This window comes from Schistocerca cancellata, chromosome 7, assembly GCF_023864275.1.
Source record: "Schistocerca cancellata isolate TAMUIC-IGC-003103 chromosome 7, iqSchCanc2.1, whole genome shotgun sequence".
NCBI classification, from domain to species: Eukaryota; Metazoa; Arthropoda; class Insecta; order Orthoptera; family Acrididae; genus Schistocerca; species Schistocerca cancellata.
The window spans coordinates 239501877-239522761 of NC_064632.1; the positions used below are offsets into that span (position 1 = coordinate 239501877).

Consider the following 20885-nt stretch of genomic DNA (forward strand, 5'->3'; position numbering starts at 1 on the left):
TTGAAGGGGGAATGATGCTGTATATCTCTACCGTAAACGAGTTTTTGAAAGCTAAGTTTACAATTTTAGCCTTCTGTTTATCATCATCCATTACATTACCCATACTGTCAGCAAGAGAAGGTACTGAATTATTTGTAGCGTTCACAGATTTTACGTATGACCAAAATTTTTTGGGGTTATTTTTAGAATCTGCAGATAAAATATTGCTTTCAAATTCGTTAAAAGAATCTCTCATTGACCTTTTGACAGCTGCTTTCGTTTTGTTCAATTTCTGTTTGTCAGTGGACCAGTGACTACGTTTAAAATGACTGTGTAAAATTCTCTGCTTTCTTAGCAACTTCCTAATATGTTTCTTGAACCAAGGTGGATCCTTTCCCTCCCCTATATTTTTGCTAGGCACATAGTTCTCTAGCACATGATGGACTATACCTTTAAATTCCAACCAAAGATGCTCAATATCTTTGTGTCCAGCAGTGTGTCCAGCAGTGAATGCTTGGTGCTGACTATGAAGATATTTATTAATGGCACGTTTATTTGCTTTCCCAAATAAGAAAACTCTGCACTGTTTCTTTGGTGTTTTTTTTTTTTTTTTTTTTTTTTTTTGCAACTTCCACTGCCTTAGATGCTACAACGACATCATGGTTGTAATACCTTCTTCTAGATTAACTTCCTCAAAAAGATCAGGTCTGTCTGTTGCCAAGGTATCTAATATGTTCCCATCTCGTGTTGGTTATCTAACCAATTGCTCAAGGCTGTATGTTGAGACTGCTAGTATAATAACTTCACATGAGTCTTTGCTTCTACCCCCTGTGATAAACATGTAATTTTCCCAGTCAATGGATGCCAGATTAAGGTCTCCACCTCTCAAGACTTTACTTGAAACATTCTGCAATGTTTGTTGCAGATGCTGGTGGTCTATAAAAACATCCTAATACAATGGTCACTCCTTGTCTGATTGACAGCGTCAACCAGTTAATTAATTATTTTTGATCAAACTACACCTCATGCTGGTCTGTTTGATACCACATTTATCCATTTCCCACTCTTCATTTTGAACATGAAAATTTGGTTAAAAACCCATTATGTAACTTATAGTGTGTCGCATTTTCTTTACTCACAAAACATAAAAATGAAATTTTTCAAACATCTGGATACCTGTAAATATACAGCTAATCAATCAATCTGAGAAAGCCTTTGAAATCACAAAGCATGATAATTCTCTAAAGTTTAAAGTAAAATACACAGTCACATTAAGTTCATGATCACTGATGTAAGGGTGGGAACCACAAAGGAATATGGTTAATACCAGATACCTGTAAGACATTCTCAAAAGCATGGATAAATAGAGTGAAAAAGCAATTAAATCCATAAATTAGTGAGTACTAAGGAGGCTTCAGTAAGGCCAGATCATGTGAGGAATAATAATCTTGGATATGTATAATCACATATCAAAAACTGTGAAGCAAGTATTCAGTGCTCACACACACATAGTCCAAGAAAGCCTATGATTCAGTACATAGCCCAACAGTGTTCCCAGTTTTGGAGGATATGATTTTGGATAGAAATTCCAGTGAACTGAATAAATAGACATTAAGCAACATGACATTCAATGCAAAACTGAGGCATTATAAGACAATGATCAGTCCAAAGTCTTATATGGAGCAGAAACTCGAAAAACTAGAGCTTGTAAAACAAAATATACTCAGGAGGATATTGGGGCCTGTAAGAATAGGAAACTGACAATACAGAACATAAGGAAACCAACAGATGTATACCCAGGTAAAGAGAATCTCTGGCATCATAGGGGAAAATAGGAGCTTGTCCTTGAGACAGATTCCCCTAGAATGGACCAAGGGAGACTGTCAAATCAACTAATACAGTTTCTTGTGAACAAGAGAACCAAAGTATTTTGGATCCAGTAGGTACTAAGGGATCTGGAAGAAATGGAAATACTGGACGTCACGGAATTGCAACAAAGTGACTTACAAATCAAAACTTCTGCCTGTCATAGATCTCGAGAGCTCTTTGAAATAGATAGTGTTAACTGTTTGTGGTAGATCTGAGGACACTTAACATTAATAAAACAGCTTGGAAATTTGTATAGTCAAAAGACATCAAAAATAAAAATTTCTCAGGGTGTTTGTCCAAAAAAAAAAAAAAAAAAAGGAGGTTTATAATCTGGGTCATCTTGTTATTGGGTAAATAGATGACATGTTTCCATGGGTCCATTGCCAAATTCTGTTGATGCCCCTGCAATTGTAATCAATGAAGTTGTTTGATCAGCATGCAAACACTACGGGGTCATCTGCTGTAGGGCAGATAGTTCAATAATGTGCGCTGAACGTTGTGCTCTGAAGCATCTGAGCCTGTTCCAGACTGCTATTCTGTCATCAGATTTGCATTGCAGGGTTTCCCGATTTACAGAGCAGGCAAGTCTCCTACCTCCCCATTCTGTTATGAGGTGTGGACAATTAATGCCTTGTTGCCTACTCATGGTTTCATCATCCTCCAATAACCTAACACAGTTGCTCATAACAGCAGGGGAAAAGGTGACTAGCTACAAAATTTCCAAGATGCTCATTCCCAGGCAATGGAGCATGACAATCTCTCCTTTGTCAAAGTAGCTTATGTCAAGTGGGCTTCCTCATTTGTAATCTGCATCAGCATTGGCCATTTGTCTTAACTTCAGGCATATAATTTTGTTACCATGTCTCATACCCAAAATCCCCCAAAGCCAGCTTTCAGCTTCGTGACTGGCAATGGTCATATTCTTTTGGTTAATGTTCATTACTGGAAAATCAAGATTGATGGTGCATTCCCAGGCTTTCAACCATGTTGACAATTCTACTTTGCTCTACATAAAGTGTAAATGTCAGCACAGTTGGGTACTCGTAAACAGACAGCTGATCATTCATGTTAAGAAAGTCTCTGAAATCATCAAGTATGACAATTAAATCACGTTTAAAGTAAAATACACAATGAAATTAAGTACACAACCATTGAAGTGAGATAACTCAGATCTTAAAGTTGGCAAGAACAAATGCCTTTCTTTGGTCCCATAGAACTTACCACAAATTTTCAATTTCCAAATGCCTTTCATGAAATATTTGGACACAGTAAAGCTAACATTTAAAATTCAGGGTACAGAGTAAAAATTGGGAAGTAGCTCTCTGTTATTTCTTTTTTGCACTACTGTTCACATTAAGCAGAAATTAAAATTTGTCAGTGGAAGAAGCAACTGCAGACACTTACAACAGGAATACAGCACTTACATGCACAAATAAATGAGGCATTTACATTCTATAATAGAAACTGTAGTGAAGTGCTCTGTACCTACCTGATTTCATTAATTCTGAAGGAGCCAGATCAGATTCATAATGTATCACATTTCCTTGGTATTTCTGTAAATTACTTCCATGTTCTCTCTTCTCTTGATTAGTAACAAAATTTACTGTAAGTTCTTCTTTTTCATCTGATGGAGAGAAATTTTAAGTAAATAGCTGGTAGGTTAGAAATTTAAAAAGAGAAATGGATAGGTTGATGCTAGATATAGTGGGCATTAGCGAAGTTCAGTGGCAGGAGGAAGAAAACTTCTCGTCGGGTGAATACAGGGTAATAAATACAAAATCAAATAGGGGTAATGCAGGAGTAGGTTTCATAATGGGGGGGTGGGGGGGTGGGGGGTGGGGGGGAAGAAGAAGGAGCATGGGCAAGCTACTATGAACAGCATAGTGAATGCATTATTGTAGCAAAGATAGAGACAAAGCCCACACCTACCACAGTAGTAAAAGTTTATATGTCAACTAGCTCTGCAGATGATGAAGAGATTGAAGAAATGTATGACAAGATAAAAGAAATTATTAAGATTATTTCAGAAATTATTCAGATTTACGTCATGGGGGACTGGAATTTGATAGTAGGAAAAGGAAGAGAAGGAAAAGTAATGGGTGAATATGAAATGGGTATAAGGAATGAAAGAGGAAGCTATCTGGTCGAATTTTGCACAGAGCGTATCTTAATCATAGCTAACACTTGGAGTAAGAATCATGAAAGAAGGCTTTATATGTGGAAGAGGCCTGGAGACAATGGAAGTTTTCAGATAGATTATATAATGGTAAGACAAAGATTTAGGAACCAGGTTTTCAATTGTAAGACATTTCCAGTGGCAGATGTGGACTCTGACCACAATCTATTGGTTATGAACTGTAGATTAAAACTGAAGAAACTGTGAAAAGGTGGGAATCTAAGGAGATGGGACCTGGATAAACTGAAAGATCCAGAGGTTTTAGAGAGTTTCAGAGAGAGAGCATTAGGGAACAATTGACAAGAACGGGGGAAAGAAATACAGTAGAAGAGGAATGGGTAGCTTTGAGAGACAAAATAGTGAAGGCAGCAGAGAAAGGCTAGTAGAACTCCTTGGGTAGCAGAACAGATACTGAATTTAATTGATGAAAGGAGAAAATACAAAAATTGAGTAAATGAAGCAGGCAAAAGGGAATAAAAATGTCTCAAAAATGAGATCGGCAGGAAGTGCAAAACAGCTAAGCAGGACAAATGTAGGCATAAGATAGGTACTGTCTACAGGAAAATTAGAAGATACTTTTGGAGAAAAGAGAAGCATTTGTATGAATATCAACAGCTCAGATGGAAGGCTGGTTGTGGGCAGAGAAGGGAAGGCAGAAATGTGGAAGGAGTGTATAGGGGGTCTATGCAAGGGCGATGTACTTGAGGGCAATATTATGAAAATGGAAGAGGATGTAGATGAAGATGAAATGGGATATGTGATACTGGGTGAAGAATTTGACAGAGCACTGAAAGACCTAAGTCAAAACAAGGCCCAGGAAGTAGACAGCATTCCATCAGAACTACTGATAGCTTTGGGAGAGCCAGCCCTGACAAAACTACCATCTGGTGAGCAAGATGTATCAGACAGGTGAAATACCCTCAGACTTCAAGAAGAATATAGTAATTCCAATCCCAAAGAAAGCAAGTGTTGACAGGTGTGAAAATTACCGAAGTATCAATTTAATAAGTCACAGCTGCAAAATACTAACACGAATTCTTTACAGACGAATGCAAAAACTGGTAGAAGCTGACCTCGGGGAAGATCAGTTTGGATTCCATAGAAATTCTGGAACAAATGAGGCAATACTGACCCAACGGCTTATCTTAGAAGACAGATTAAAGAAAGGCAAACCTACATTCCTACCATTTGTAGACTTAGAGAAAGATTTTGACAATGTTGACTGGAATACTCTCTTTAAAATTCTCAAGGTGGCAGGGGTAAAATACAGGGAGCGGGAGGCTATTTACAATTTGTACAGAAACCAGATGGCAGTTATAAGAGTTGATGGGCATGAAAGGGAAGCAGCAGTTGGGAAGGGAGTGAGACAGGGTTGTAGCCTCTTCCCGATGTTATTCAATCTGTATATTGAGCAAGCAGTAAAGGAAACAAAAGAAAAATTTGGAGTATGTATTAAAATCCATGGAGAAGAAATGAAAACTTTGAGGACCTGGAAGAGCAGTTCAATGGCATGGACAGTGTCTTCAAAGGAGGATATAAGATGAACATTAGCAAAACAAGGATAACGGAGTGTAATCAAATCAGGCGATGCTGAGGGAATTAGATTAGGAAATGAGACACTTAAAGTAGTAGAAGAATTTTGCTATTTGGGCAAGAAAATAACTGATGATGGTTGAAGTAGAAAGGATATAAAATGTAGACAGGCACTGGCAAGGAAAGCTTTTCTGAAGAAGAGAAATTTGTTAACATCAAGTATAGATTTAATTGCCAGGAAGTCTTTTCTGAAAGTATTTTTAGGGAGTGTAGCCATGTTTGGAAATGAAACATGGACGATAAATAGTTTAGACAAGGAGCTTTTGAAATGTGGTGCTGCAGGAGAATGCTGAAGATTAGATGGGTTAGTCATGTAACTAATGAGGAAGTACTAAATAAACTCGGGAGAGGAGGAATTTGTGGCACAACTGGACTAGAAGAAGGGATCGGTTGGTAGGACACATTCTGGGGCATCAAGGGATCATCAATTTAGTATTGGAGGGAAGCACAGAGGGTAAAAATCATAGAGGGAGACCAAGGCATGAATACACTAAACAGATTCAGAAGGATGTAGGTTGCAGTAGGTACTTGGAGATGAAGAAGATTGCACAGGACAGGGTAGCATGGAGAACTGCATCAAACCAGTCTCTGGACTGAAGACCACAACAACAACCACAAAAACAACAACAATTTTTGAGTCCAGATATAACATTTAAAATTCCACACTATTAATTTGTTCATGTTTCATGTCTTTGTCTCAAAACTATCAGCTTTCTTTTACTCTAAATATTGGAGACAGATACAAAATACAGAAAAGAAGAGGGAATTTGGCTGTTTTTCTATTGGCAATTTGGTGCTTTTAAGGCTTAGTTCAGATTCAGATCCTATGTTAGCCATTGATCACATGTGGCAGAATAAACTTTACATTGATGGCATGACACAACAGAAATCAATACATTAATTGCTGCTCACATTGCACATAAAATAATTTATCCTATAATCACTAGATGTACAGAATTATACTCTCAATACTAAAATTCAATTTCTACACTACTAGTATCCAAGAATTCTCTTAAAGTGTACGATGAATTGTTTATTAACTAGTTATGCAACTTATTTTTAATTTTATTGAAAGGTGTGTTGTTTGTGAATATGGTAATTTACTTAAAAAATTCAAACAGTTCACTTTGTGTTTATGTTAGCTAAGTCTAGGAATGTCAATACTCATTTTGTTTCTGGTGCCATGAAAGTGTATATTTTCTCTAGTGTCAAATTCCACAATGTTGTTTTCAGCCTTTATCAATGTTGCATATATACAAATATTTATCACTGTCATTATTTTGGTCTTAATGAATAAAGGACAGCAGTGTTTCCTTGAACCAACCTTACACATAATTTGTAGCACCATTTTCTGAATCAGACATGACATGACATGAGTGACCCCATAACATCAGCCCACAAGATATGAGAGACTGAAAATGTCCAAAGTAAGCTGACCTAAGATACTTATTTCTCACTAGATAAGATAATTGACAATGTAGGCAGAGACTATGCCATCTACTGGCTTATTTTCCCTTGTGAATATATTTGGAAGGAAAAAAAAAGACTTATATTTTTCTGTAATATGCGAAAAACACTGAACTTTTTTCATGTTAAGTGCATTGAGTGAAAAGGACAAAGACAATAAGCATGATTTATTATCTGTGTAGACAATGACTAAAGAAGACAATACATACTCCATTCATTTCCAATTGTTTGATAAAAGAGAAGACATTGTACCTTTTTGAGTACTACTGCTGACCTAGCAAGCCGCACTTTTCCTATGTTCCGTATTAAGAGGTCTGTTGTAAGTGTAATAATTGTTGACTTATCTAAATCATATTCAGAACACAAAATATTATTTGTTACTACTGAAAACATCTTTAATTTTTAGAAGAATTGCATCCTTTCCTGGAGTTATTGAAAGTTGTAATAGTTATGTCTTACCCTATTGTTGTCCGTCATTATGGTTGTCATAGATTTTAGGTAATTATGGCTCTTCTGTTCCAGGTGTTACTGAGAATACTTATTCATTTATCATATTCATGAAAGTAGTAAAGCATCTCCATCATTATTTTCATTTTCTGAAGCAAATTTTCCTGTACTGGGCCACTAATGTTGAGTATGGTATTTTTCACATAGGCGCCATTACAGAGAAAGCAATAACTAAATATACTTCATGCAATTAAAATTAACAAAACAGTGTGCTACTAATAAATATACATGTATTTGAATCATAAGGTTTCAACCCCTGGGACAAAAAGAGATCATGCTCATATATTGTTTTTGCTTTGGTGTGCAATAACGTGACATGTTAAGTTGCAGACAGGCACAATTAAAAGACACTTACATAAGGCTTTCGACCACAGTCTTCATCAGCAAAAAAGAAACACACACCAGTAAGAGCACCTCATGCACATGTGGCGCCGATAGGTCATATTGACCATGAGCAACATGATCTTTGACTGAGATTGGACATTCGAGCTGCCATGTTATTCTACCAGTCTTCATTTATGTCTCTTGCTGTGTACATGTGTACAACTACTGTAGAAATATATATTTGTGTGCAGATATTTGTGGGACAGTTTGTTCAGTATACCTCTACACCCATCTCGTTCCCATACGGTGACACCGAAGTCTGCACGTCTTCCACGACTACCGCACCAGGTGTTGGTAGCATCAACAGGTTATGTGCACTCCACCACGGCCGCCTCACTCAACACTTTTGAAGATTTGGGAGTTCAACAATGATCGCGGACCTCTTCATTACTCCACCAAAAACTGGTTCTACATTAATTCACAGCAGTTTGTGATCTCCAGTCACGTTAACCTCAAACTTTGTCGCTCTACAATGGTCGAGTGCTACACCGCTAACACAGACAATGGACTCAGGTCTCGTGTCACCGGACTGTGCTCACCAACGCGTGAAGTTTGAAGTGAACAATATTCAGAACTGTGTACCTACCGATCGATTGTATAATGCTCAAAGTGATCTAGATTCACACACGTACTTTGACTCTCAATGGACCGCAACAACAGTTACTGTGGTGCCATGGACAGGGCCGCCATTACCGCAAAATGCACCCACTCACTGTCATCCGTGACCTGGTCTGGTTTTGCCTCATTTGCAAACTAATATAGGACATTTTAGTGCACACAGTTCTCCATACTCAGCCTCCAGACAGGTCGCTCAATTTTTCGACCACGTTGGTTCGAGTGCATTATTCGGTGTTTCACCTTCCAATGGCGTCTTACCACACCGAAGTGACTTTCCACACATTCCACCAGTCATTTATAGTCTGACCTCATTGGGCGTGTCTTCAATGTGCGCAAAGAACTCAAACTTTTGTCATATGAGTTACCAACCCACCCCGTCCTGCCCCCGCCCTCCCCACTGCACTTGTAGGGGGCCCTGGTTCCGGCCGCTCAGCCACTCACCTCTCCCACAGCGCCGCCTGTGTTTCCTGTGCCAGCCTTCCATGTTATTTCTGAGGTGGGTTAATTCAAATCAGTGCCTATAGCCTACGACCCAGTTTATGGGACCCCAACGTCTACCGCGCAACTACCCTTTCCCACGGTACTGAACATGTCAGCCCCTGTGGTGTTTTCACAACACATCAAGGACAATGCAACAAGCAGTTCCTACAAACATTTTCGCCAGAAACAGACCCACACCTACCGTGCCGGCTTGCTGTATAGCTTCCCCCATCATGGACCAGATGGTTTCCCAAGAGACACTGAAGCCACCTTCGTCCCCACCTCCAAGTCATCTGCCGAAGCTGTCACCTTTATACCAGGGTTACCCAGTGCCATGGTTTGCACCTGTTGAACATCTTTTTGAGTTGCATCATGTGTCCAACGACAACTCTAAATTCCTGTGTCTTGTCATGCACCTAAATGATCTTTCAGACTTAACTTGCAAACTACTCCTCTCACCACTGCCTCCACCGAAATATGAGTTTGTGAAGAAGACAATCACTGAATAACTCGCCTGCTCACCACAAGAATTAATCATCAAGATCTTGTACGAGGAACACCTGGAGGACGGAACCCCATAACAACTCTGGCACCGCCTTTGGTTACTTGTGAATGAGCATACCATGCCGGACATCACTCTGTGGGCGGTGTGGTCTGCCAAGCTGCCTACTGGCCTACAGATCCACCTGCTACCACACTCCTTCGAGTCAATTGGCTCTTGTCTCCTCACCACAGACCAACTGCATTCATTGCTACGACAATGCCAGCCATCTCACCACTCACCGCTAGTTGGCACAACTGCTCCCGCTTACCGGTCGTCTCCTGGCAGAGGTAGGGCTCGCTCTGCCTCCACGGCTTCTACATCGACTGGCAGCATCTGCTCACTCTCTCCACCATCCGAGCACTCCAGGATCGCCCATGCACCATATGAGCCGGTATACATGCCAGAACAAATCGACGAGGCCAATCCTCCTCTGCTGCCACCACCACCACCACCACCACCACCACCACCACCACATCTGGCTCATCGGTACTGCTGGTACCACAAGTTTTTTGGTGAGGATGATAACCCAAATGCTGACCGCATGACCTAGAAGACACTGAGTCCTGTGGGGAACCTCACGGACGTCCTCATACATTGCACTCCGTCCACTTGTCCACCCTGCTGAGCGGTCATTTTTACGTGACTGACATTTTGTCACGGATCACTTTATAGCCTACACTGGTGCTGATGTGCCTATCATACCTACATCGATGGCTCCCCCTGTCTTTTCACTGATGAGGTCACTTCTACGAGCTGTCAACTCATCAACATTACAAACTTCAAGCTCTGTCAAAGATACGGTGCACCTGTCTCAGTCTCTGTGTTTTCCATGGACTTTATACATTGCTGACATGAATGAACCAATTCTGGGTATGGAATTTTTGTCCCACTACAAACTCTCTCTGAACATAGTTCAGGGCTCAGTGCTACACCATCCCACTAGCACTCAAATACTGTGCTCCCGCACCTATGTTCCCTGCTCTACTTCTCTTGCGACATGTGAGTTAGTACATAAGTGCTCCATCCTCACGGGCAACATTGTGACCTGTGTAACTAATCTACTGTTGGAATATGACTCGGCGGTACAACTCCGCTGGGACAACGATGAGCTGAAACAATACATCGGACACACCTACAATGAGCTCATCACAGCTCTTGACTCACTACTAAAACTGCAGTCCACAGTTCCACCACCTAATTGAGCTTCTCCAGCTGACACCAGCTTGGACACTCATCAGGTTAGTCCAAACACATTAATAACGTGTGACAATTCACGTCTGGTAGACTCCGCACCCCCGACGCGCTCACCGCGTTCAGTGCCTTGTGTTTTAAACAGTGCTTCTAATGACAGTCGCACGCACGATGCGACAACACACACCTTGCAAGCAGCCGCCCCACATGTTGATAAACATCCCCCCTCTCTCGCGCGCAGGCCATGTGACTTGGCGGCAACCGCTGTTCAATGTGCAATGCCATCACCGCTCTCACCCACGGCGGTTATCAAGTGCAAGGTGGACAGCAGACACACACCACATGTTCTGACCCACTCAACGTTGCACACGCAGCTGCCCTCTCCACACAAGGGCAAGCCACACTCACGTACTAGGCATGTGACCTTCGGGCTATCCTTTCCCACTTGCGCTAACGGCTATGCCTCGTCATGCCCTACTCGTCCAAAAACTTTGCGTCAGGAGAATGATCAGTTTCGTGTGCAGTTCACAGTTTCTTCCGTCACTGACAGAATGATGCACAAGATAGTTACCACTGCTGGCCCTCTTATTAGGCACAAGGTTAGATGCCTCAACCCTATTAAGTTGCATGTGGCCCGGCAGCAAATAATGTACTTCTGGAGGCCGGTATCCTGCAACTGTCAGACAGCAACTGGTCTTCACCAATTCACCTCACCCTCAAACACAACGGTTCTTTCCAAATGTGCAGTGATTACAGATGTCTAAACGCTTGTACTGTCATGGACAATTACCCCATGCCTAACATACACGATTTCACTCGTATGTTATCGGGCACTACAATCTTCAGTGTTACTGACTGTAAACGTGCCTACCACCAGATTCCCGTAGCGCCAGAAGACATCCCTAAAACAGCTATTATCATGCTGCTTGGTTTGTTCCAACACAACTTCCTACCATTAAGCCTGAAAAATGCGGCACAAACCTGGGAGTGATTCATTGACTCCATCTTATGACAGTTCGCATTTTGCTTTGCATATCTGGATGACATACTCATTTTCATCAAGTCGGATGAGGAACATAAAAGTCATTAATCCATGGTCCTCCAGACCTTGAACTCCAATGGCACCGAGGTCAACAAAGATAAATTCCAATTGCACCAGCCTTCCGTCACTTTCTTGGGTTACACCGTCTCCACCGATGGAATACAGACTCCCAAATCTCACATGCAGGCCATCACATCAATACCGCCCCCTGCTACTTATAAAGAACTCCGACATTTCCTGTGCACAATAAATTACTACCGCTGTCACCTGCCCTCTTCCGACGCCATACAGACTTGCTGTTGGGTAAGCAGACTTCAGGTCTCAAGCCCATTCACTGGACTGCGCCTATGCTGGAGGCCTTCAATGCACTAAAGTCTTCTTTGGCTCACACCGTGACGCTCGCCCACCGTGACGCTCGCCCACCCTGACCCCCCAGCCGAGTTGTTCATCACTGCGGATGCCAGTCACATTGTGGTGGGAGCGGCACTACAGCAACGCAAGGCAGACACAGTTTCCCCTCTTCATTTCTTCTCTAAAAAACTATCAACAGCTCAGAAGAACTACTCCGCTATTGATAGATAACTCCTTGTGGTCTATGAGGCCGTCAAACACTTCCGCCCTGACATGAAGGGTATCTCGCTCTTCATCCTCACTGATCACAAACCATTCACAGATGCTTTCTGCAAACCCCCCCCCACTAAGGACCCACCCCCTCGGCGTTTCCACCACTTTAGTCTAGTCTCCCAATTCACAACCGACATTCACAACATCGCCGCAGATTTTTTCTCGCGGATCAATACTATTTCACGCATCTTAGACATATCCAATCTGGCCACCCTACAACCCTCTGATGAGGAATCTCAAGCTCTCCTCGCAGACCCTCAAACATCCCTTGTGTTTACCAAAGCTAAATCCCCCAACATTGTGGATGAGGTGTGGTGACTCTTCTACCGGTACCTTACGCTGACACTCTTGATAACCTCGATCACCCTGAGGTCCGGACCACCACACGGCTTGTCTCCAAGCATTTCGTTTGGAAAAATATAAAATGGGATTGTCAGACCTGGGCACACAGCTGCATCCCCTGTCAACACAACAAAATCGGCTGCCACACCACCCCACCACTGGGCAGATTTGACATTCCCCAGGATGATTTCGCCATGTGCATATCGATCTTATCGGGCCTCTTCCCCCATAGGAGGGCCACAGATACATTCTATCTACAACTGACCACATGTCCCGCTGGGTACAGGCAGTTCCTTTACCTAACATCATGGCTGAGACTGTGGCCAAGGGTTTCATCTAATCATGGATCGCTAGGTTCGGTTGTCCGACCACCATCACTGCTGACCAGGGTCAGCAGTTTGAGTCTTCCCTGTTCATCATTTTATGTAACATCTGCAGCATAAAGAAAATTCATACCACAGCTTACTACCCACAAAGAAGCAGGTTGGTAGAATGGTGGCACCACATTCTCAAAACGGCTCTCAGGTCCCATGACTGCCTCTGGTCCGAAGCCCTTCCATGGGTGCTCCTCAGCCACCGCTCAACTTTCAAGCCCAACTTACAGGGAACTATCTCAGAATTCACTTTTGGGGAGAAGACGGTCCTAGCAGGGAAACTCATTCAGCCTCAGGTACCCAAAGATTTCCCCCCCTACCCAGATTTCATAAGTCGCATGTGCATTCACTCCAAACATGCGCGCCTGCAACCACCTATCAACCAGTCCTCTCCGGACACTTATATGTCAACCACTCTCAACACTTGTTCCCATGTGATGCTGAGAGACGATTCAGTCCGATAACCTCTGCAACCACCTTACCTCGGCCCCTTTAAAGTCTTCCGGCAGGGCGATACAACTTTTGACATCATTGTCAAAGACTCTCCCCAAACTGTTTCATTAGACCGACTCAAACCAGCATTTCTGGACCCTGCCGACCTCCTACTCGCTCAGTCAGATTCTTCAAACAACTCTCCTGACAGTCTCTCTCCTGCTGTGGAGTCCGACAATGTTTCTCCTCGGGCCACCACACCGATTTTTTCACCTATCGCTTCCTCGTCACCATTCACAGGTTTCTCGGATATGTCAACCTCCATCCCATGTGCAGATTTTGCAGCTACCTCACTGACTATGGAGACATCCTCTCCCATAGTCACCCTGCTCTGCAATGTACCCCCACACCGTGTGGACAACATTTCAATCTAAACTCTTGACGACCGAGTTCTCATTCTACTCACAGACACTGCGACCTCATCACCCAATCACCAGCTAAACTTCAGTGTTGCACTTAGCCTCATCCTCCCTCGTAAGTGTGAGCCGATGGCAATCCGCGTCTTTATCTCGCCGGATGGCTCGGTTATCATCTGGGCTTGTCACACCTATACCCCACCATCCACCGTTCAGCCTGCCAGCTCACGGGCCAGCTGCCGCATTGTCCATCCTTGCTGGCTCAACGACTTCAAGGTGGACCTGCCTCCTGTTGTTTGGCCTCTGCACCCTGCTCTGGTTGAGGTGGAGGTCTGGTCATGCATCTACCATCTCATATGACCCCCAACAGTGTCAACGCCCACACTGTGTCCAGCCAAGACTCACCTAAGGTACTCTGTACTGTGGGGAGGGGGGGGGGGGCTATATGGAACTGATAGGTCATATCAACCATGAACAACATGATCGTTGACTGAGATTGGACATTCGAGCTGTCATGTTATTCTACCAGTCTGCATTTATGTCTCTTGCTGTTTACAAGTGTACGACTACTGTGGAAATATATATTTATGTGCAGATATTTGTGTGACAATTTGTTCAATATACCTCTACATCCATCTCGTTCCCATACACACATGACTGCTCCAACATCTTGGGCCTGAGTGCATGAGATGTGCTTGTTGTGTGTATGAATGGTATGTGTTTCCCTTTTTCTGATGAAGGCTGTGGCCGAAAGCTTTATGTAACTATATTTTAATTTTGCCTGTCTGCAACTTAACGTCACTTCTTTACAGAAAGTAGCAATCTGGCTTTTCCTACATCGTTGATATTTCTACCTAGAGTTTCGATTGTTAGAACAGATAATTTCCATACAAGATAGGACACCCTTGATATCTTTCTGCAGACATGATTAATATGAGGTTGCCAGTTTAATCTGGAATCAATATGTATTCCAAACACTTTTACAGACTTTCCTTATATGTCTTTAGCTAGTCTCAGCTGCAGGTGTTGAGTTTTCTGTGGACTGCTCAGTTGTTTATTTGATAAGAAGAAGTTTAGTGTTAAGGAGAGAGTGTCCTGTGGTTTCTGGTGTAACCTTAACATACCTTGATACGTGGTGATTAAAGATGTGTCATCTGTGTAGCAGATAACTGACAAACTAATGTAGTAAATCATTAATTGCAACAATCAAGCAATGGAAAATCCAGGATGGAATGTAACCGTATTAAGGCACGGGAAGTTGCTACTCACCATATAGCAGAGATGCTGAGTAGCAGATAGGCACAACAAAAAGATTTTCACACTTAAAGCTTTCGGCCAATGGCCTTTGTCAACAATAGACACAAATACGCACACAACTGAAACCACACTGCGAGTAGTAGCACCAGTGCATGATGGGAGTGGTGACTGGGTGGGTGGAAGGAGGAGGTTGGGCAGTGGGCAGGCGAGATGTGGAGTGGGGTAGGGAGGGGGATGTAGCAGAAAGGAGAGAAATAAATAAAAATAAAATAAAATAAACTGGGTGTGGTGGTGGAATTACGGCTGTGTAGTGCTGGAATGGGAGCAGGGAAGGGGCTGGATGGGTAAGGACAGTGACTAACGAAGGTTGAGGCCAGGAGGGTTACGGGAATGTAGCATGTATTGCAGAGAAAGTTCCCACCTGTGCAATTCAGAAAAGCTGGTGTTGGTGGTAAGGATCCATATGGCAGAGGCTGTGAAGCAGTCATTGAAATGAAGGATATGATGTTTGGCAGTGTGGTCCACTTGTTTCTTGGCCACAGTTTGTTGGTGGCCATTCATGCGGACAGGCAGCTTGTTGGTTGTCATACCTACACAGAATGCAGCACAGCGGTTGCAGCTTAGATGGTAGACCACATGACTGGTTTCACAGGTAGCTCTGCCTTTGATGGAATAGGTGATGTTAGTGACTGGACTGGAATAGGTGGCGGTGGGAGGATGTATGGGACAGGTCTTGCATCTAGGTCTATTACAGGGGTATGAGTCATGTGGTAAGGGGTTGGGAGCAGGGGTTGTGTAAGGATGGACAAGTATATTGTGTAGGTTCGGTGGGCAATGGAATACCACTGTGGGATGGGTGGGAAGGATAGTGGGCAGGACATTTCTCATTTCAGGGCATGATGAGAGGTAATGGAAACCCTGGCAGAGAATGTAATTCAGTTGCTCCAGTCCTGGCTGATACTGTTTATTGAACTCTTCTGGCTCAAGCAAAACATCTTTACTTTGGGTAGAAGAGGATTCTTGTGTTATAATATCCCAGGCAACCTGACATTTATTTAGAGCTCCTCCTACATGATTTTCAAAAGCAACATGCTTGACATGTTCAGCTAAATAAGTTTTTTACATTTCAGGTAAGCATTATAAGAAAAGTCATACTGCTCTGTGCCATATTTGTAATTTTTTTGTACATCTTGTACAGTGAAAACATCTTTTCCCTGATACGAGCAAGGTCACCAGCATACCATTGAAACTTTTTACTTTTTCTGCTTGGTTCAGTATTCTTTCTCAGTGGTGAGCAAGAGTAGCACAGGTCAACATCTACATCTACATCTATATTTATACTCCGCAAGCCACCCAACGGTGTGTGGCAGAGGGCACTTTACGTGCCACTGTCATTACCTCCCTTTCCCGTTCCAGTCGCGTATGGTTCGCGGGAAGAACGACTGTCTGAAATCCTCCGTGCGCGCTCTAATCTCTCTAATTCGTGATCTCCTTGGGAGGTATAAGTAGGGGGAAGCAATATATTCGATACCTCATCCAGAAACGCACCCTCTCGAAACCTGGCAAGCAAGCTACACCGCGATGCAGAGCGTCTCTCTTGCAGAATCTGCCACTTGAGTTTGCTAAACATCTCCGTAATGCTATCACGGTTACCAAATAACCCTGTGACGAAACGCGCCACTCTTCTCTGGATCTTCTCTATCTCCTCTGTCAACCCGATCTGGTACGGATCCCACACTGATGAGCAATACTCAAGTATAGGTCGAACGAGTGTTTTGTAAGCCATCTCCTTTGTTGATGGACTACATTTTCTAAGAACTCTCCCAATGAATCTCAACCTGGTACCCACCTTACCAACAATTAATTTTATGTGATCATTCCACTTCAAATCGTTTTGCATGCATACTCCCAGATATTTTACAGAAGTAACTGCTACCAGTGTTTGTTCCGCTATCATATAATCATACAATAAAGGATCCTTCTTTCTATGTATTCGCAATACATTACATTTATCTATGTTAAGGGTCAGTTGCCACTCCCTGCACCAAGTGCCTATCCGCTGCAGATGTTCCTGCATTTCGCTACAATTTTCTAATGCTGCAACTTCTCTGTATACTACAGCATCATCCGCGAAAAGCCGCACGGAACTTCCGACACTATCTACTAGTTCATTTATATATATTGTGAAAAGCAATGGTCCCATAACACTCCCCTGTGGCACGCCAGAGGTTACTTTAACGTCTGTAGACGTCTCTCCATTGATAACAACATGCTGTGTTCTGTTTGCTAAAAACTCTTCAATCCAGCCACACAGCTGGTCTGATATTCCGTAGGCTCTTACTTTGTTTATCAGGCGACAGTGCGGAACTGTACTGAATGCCTTCCGGAAGTCAAGGAAAATATCATCTACCTGGGAGCCTGTATCTAATATTTTCTGGGTCTCATGAACAAATAAAGCGAGTTGGGTCTCACACGATCGCTGTTTTCGGAATCCATGTTGATTCCTACAGAGTAGATTCTGGGTTTCCAAAAACGACATGATACTCGAGCAAAAAACATGTTCTAAAATTCTACAACAGATCGATGTCAGAGATATAGGTCTATAGTTTTGCACATCTGCTTGACGACCCTTCGTGAAGACTGGGACTACCTGTGCTCTTTTCCAATCATTTGGAACCTTCCGCTCCTCTAGAGACTTGCGGTACACGGCTGTTAGAAGGGGGGCAAGTTCTTTCGTGTACTCTGTGTAGAATCGAATTGGTATCCCGTCAGGTCCAGTGGACTTTCCTCTGTTGAGTGATTCCAGTTGCTTTTCTATTCCTTGGACACTTATTTAGATGTCAGCCATTTTTTCGTTTGTGCGAGGATTTAGAGAAGGAACTGCAGTGCGGTCTTCCTCTGTGAAACAGCTTTGGAAAAAGGTGTTTAGTATTTCAGCTTTACGCGAGTCATCCTCTGTTTCAATGCCTTCATCATCCCGGAGTGTCTGGATATGCTGTTTCGAGCCACTTACTGATTTAACGTAAGACCAGAACTTCCTAGGATTTTCTGTCAAGTCGGTACATAGAATTTTACTTTCAAATTCACTGAACGCTTCACGCATAGCCCTCCTTATGCTAACTTTGACATCGTTTAGCTTCTGTTTGTCTGAGAGGTTTTGGCTGCATTTAAACTTGGAGTGAAGCTCTCTTTGCTTTCGCAGTAGTTTCCTAACTTTGTTGTTGTACCACGGTGGGTTTTTCCCGTCCCTCACAGTTTTACTTGGCACATACCTGTCTAAAACGCATTTTACGATTGCCTTGAACTTTTTCCATAAACACTCAACATTGTCAGTGTCGGAACAGAAAATTTTGTTTTGATCTGTTAGGTAGTCTGAAATCTGCCTTCTATTACTCTTGCTAAACAGATAAACCTTCCTCCCTTTTTTTATATTCCTATTAACTTCCATATTCAGGGATGCTGCAACGGCCTTATGATCACTGATTCCCTGTTATGCACATACAGAGTTGAAAAGTTCGGGTCTGTTTGTTATCAGTAGGTCCAAGATGTTATGTCCACGAGTCGGTTCTCTGTTTAACTGCTCGAGGTAATTTTCGGATAGTGCACTCAGTATAATGTCACTCAATGCTCTGTCCCTACCACCATGTCTTAAAGAAATTATTGAAGAGATTTTCAACAGCTGATTCATCTACATCATATTCATAAAGTCCTAGTTCACATTTCTAAGGCATTCTGTGAATAACTTAGCACATTCCTCTTTCTGACCTCTAACCCTTGTCATGTTTGGCTTCTTATTTATGGTCTTGTAATCATTAATTGACTATGCATAGAGGCATGTGAGGAGTAATGATCATGATCTGCAGAACATTCTTCTGCTGTGCTAACAGTGTATAGGTCTCCTAGCAATTAATTATATTACTGTTTAAATAGACATTCCCACATGTTGGGCTACTTTTATTACAATATAAATTTAATGACCTAAGTAGGTTTAAAAATGTTGTTTAAATCATTAGGAATGAAAAATTTACTTGATTTTCTGTAAGCCAATGTCCTGAGCTGCACACTACATAGTGCTTACATTGCAGCTTGAAATTTTGTTCTTGTGAAATTGTTCAGAGTGATCGCTGATACTGTTATCTTAAGCTGCTACGGCTAATTTTTATTTTCTTCTTTTTATTATTTGTTGGTTGTTAATTTTAGCAGTGTAGCTTCACACTGCCTACAGTGTAACAAACATATATGTAGCTCTTGTTTTTAGGGTTCTGTTGGTTAAGCTTTGATTACTTGGATTAGCACATTCTCTTGTGTTGTTACAAAGTTGTGTATAAGAAAGAATGGACAGGCAATAGGCCAATTGTGTGCAGAAACAAGGGAAATTGGTCACTGTCTGGAAACACCTTTAAGCCATGTAGGCCAGAGCTGACAGATGTCAGGCTACTTCCATGGGGTGAAAGCTGTAGCACATTTGGCGTTTCTAAAATCACTATAAACACTGATGCTACTGAGAGTAGTCTAACAAGTTTCTCCTCACATGACAATTAATGGCAGGACACTGCAGTCTTGCTTACCTCTAGATGGAAAACAAATCCTATCCCCTTATGCTTTGCTGTAAAGAACATGACACTATGTACTAAGATTGTCATATATTCCAGTGATGAAATTATATGGGCAAAGGTGAGCACTAAGGTGGGTCAAACATGGTAACTGGATTATTTTACCCATATACACAACTTGGTTTGGGAGCAGAATGCTTAAGAGAAAAGCGGAGTGTATTGTGGTTAGATTTTCTGAGCCTGTTATTGTAGGGAGATTTCAATTAACCAGCTCTATAACAGGACACTGATGTTATTAAAACAGGTGCCAGGGGTAGGAATATGAGTGAGACTGTTTAGAACAGCTTTTCTGAAAATTACTTTAAGCAGGTTGAGAATAAAGTTGTGAGGTCAATGACTTAAAGCTTCTAATAACACACATAATATTGAAGAATGAGATTTTCACTCTGCAGCAGAGTGTGCACTGATATGAAACTTCTCGGTAGATTAAAACTGTATGCCAGACAGACACTCAAACTTGGGAAGGTAGGAATTAAAGCTGTAAGGATGGGTCACGAGTCATACTTGGGTAGCTCAGTTGGTAGAGCACTTGCCTGTGAAAGGCAAAGGTCCTGATTTCAAGTCTTGGTCTGGCACACAGTTTTAATCAGCCAGGAAGTTTCAGACATGATATTTTCTACTGGTGATCATATGGATGTTGTAACATAAATGACTACAGATACAAATAGGAATGTTAAAAAAGGTAAGAAAATACAATTTCTCAGAAAATGTGACAAGAAACAGATTGCACATTGTTTGAGAAGACACCATTTAACGTTCATGTCTTGGAGACAAAGATGTAGTTGATATAATTTAAAAGTATTATACAGCACACTGTAGACAAGTATGACCTACAGAAGACTGTGAGGGATGAGAAGGGACCCACTGTGCCTAACTAGCTATACCAGTAGTAACTGCAAAAGTAAATTGAACTTCTCACAGAAATCAAATCCTTGTTGACAAACAAAAGCTGAACAAACTCAAAATGAGCTTATGAG

At 42.1% G+C, this 20885-nt stretch overlaps 1 protein-coding gene across 4 annotated transcripts in view; it reads right to left on the minus strand.

Moving 5' to 3' along the window:
* The window catches only part of LOC126092112 (uncharacterized), a 221560-nt gene that overhangs the window by 66012 nt on the left and 134663 nt on the right, over window positions 1–20885 (minus strand). For 3 of the 4 annotated variants that reach the window (XM_049907550.1, XM_049907548.1, XM_049907549.1), the window contains exon 6: window positions 3338–3472. The exons of the other annotated variant lie outside the window; for it this stretch is intronic. In XM_049907550.1, coding sequence (XP_049763507.1) covers window positions 3338–3472 — 135 coding nt within the window. The remainder of the gene's footprint in view (window positions 1–3337; window positions 3473–20885) is intronic. 4 annotated transcript variants of the gene reach the window in all.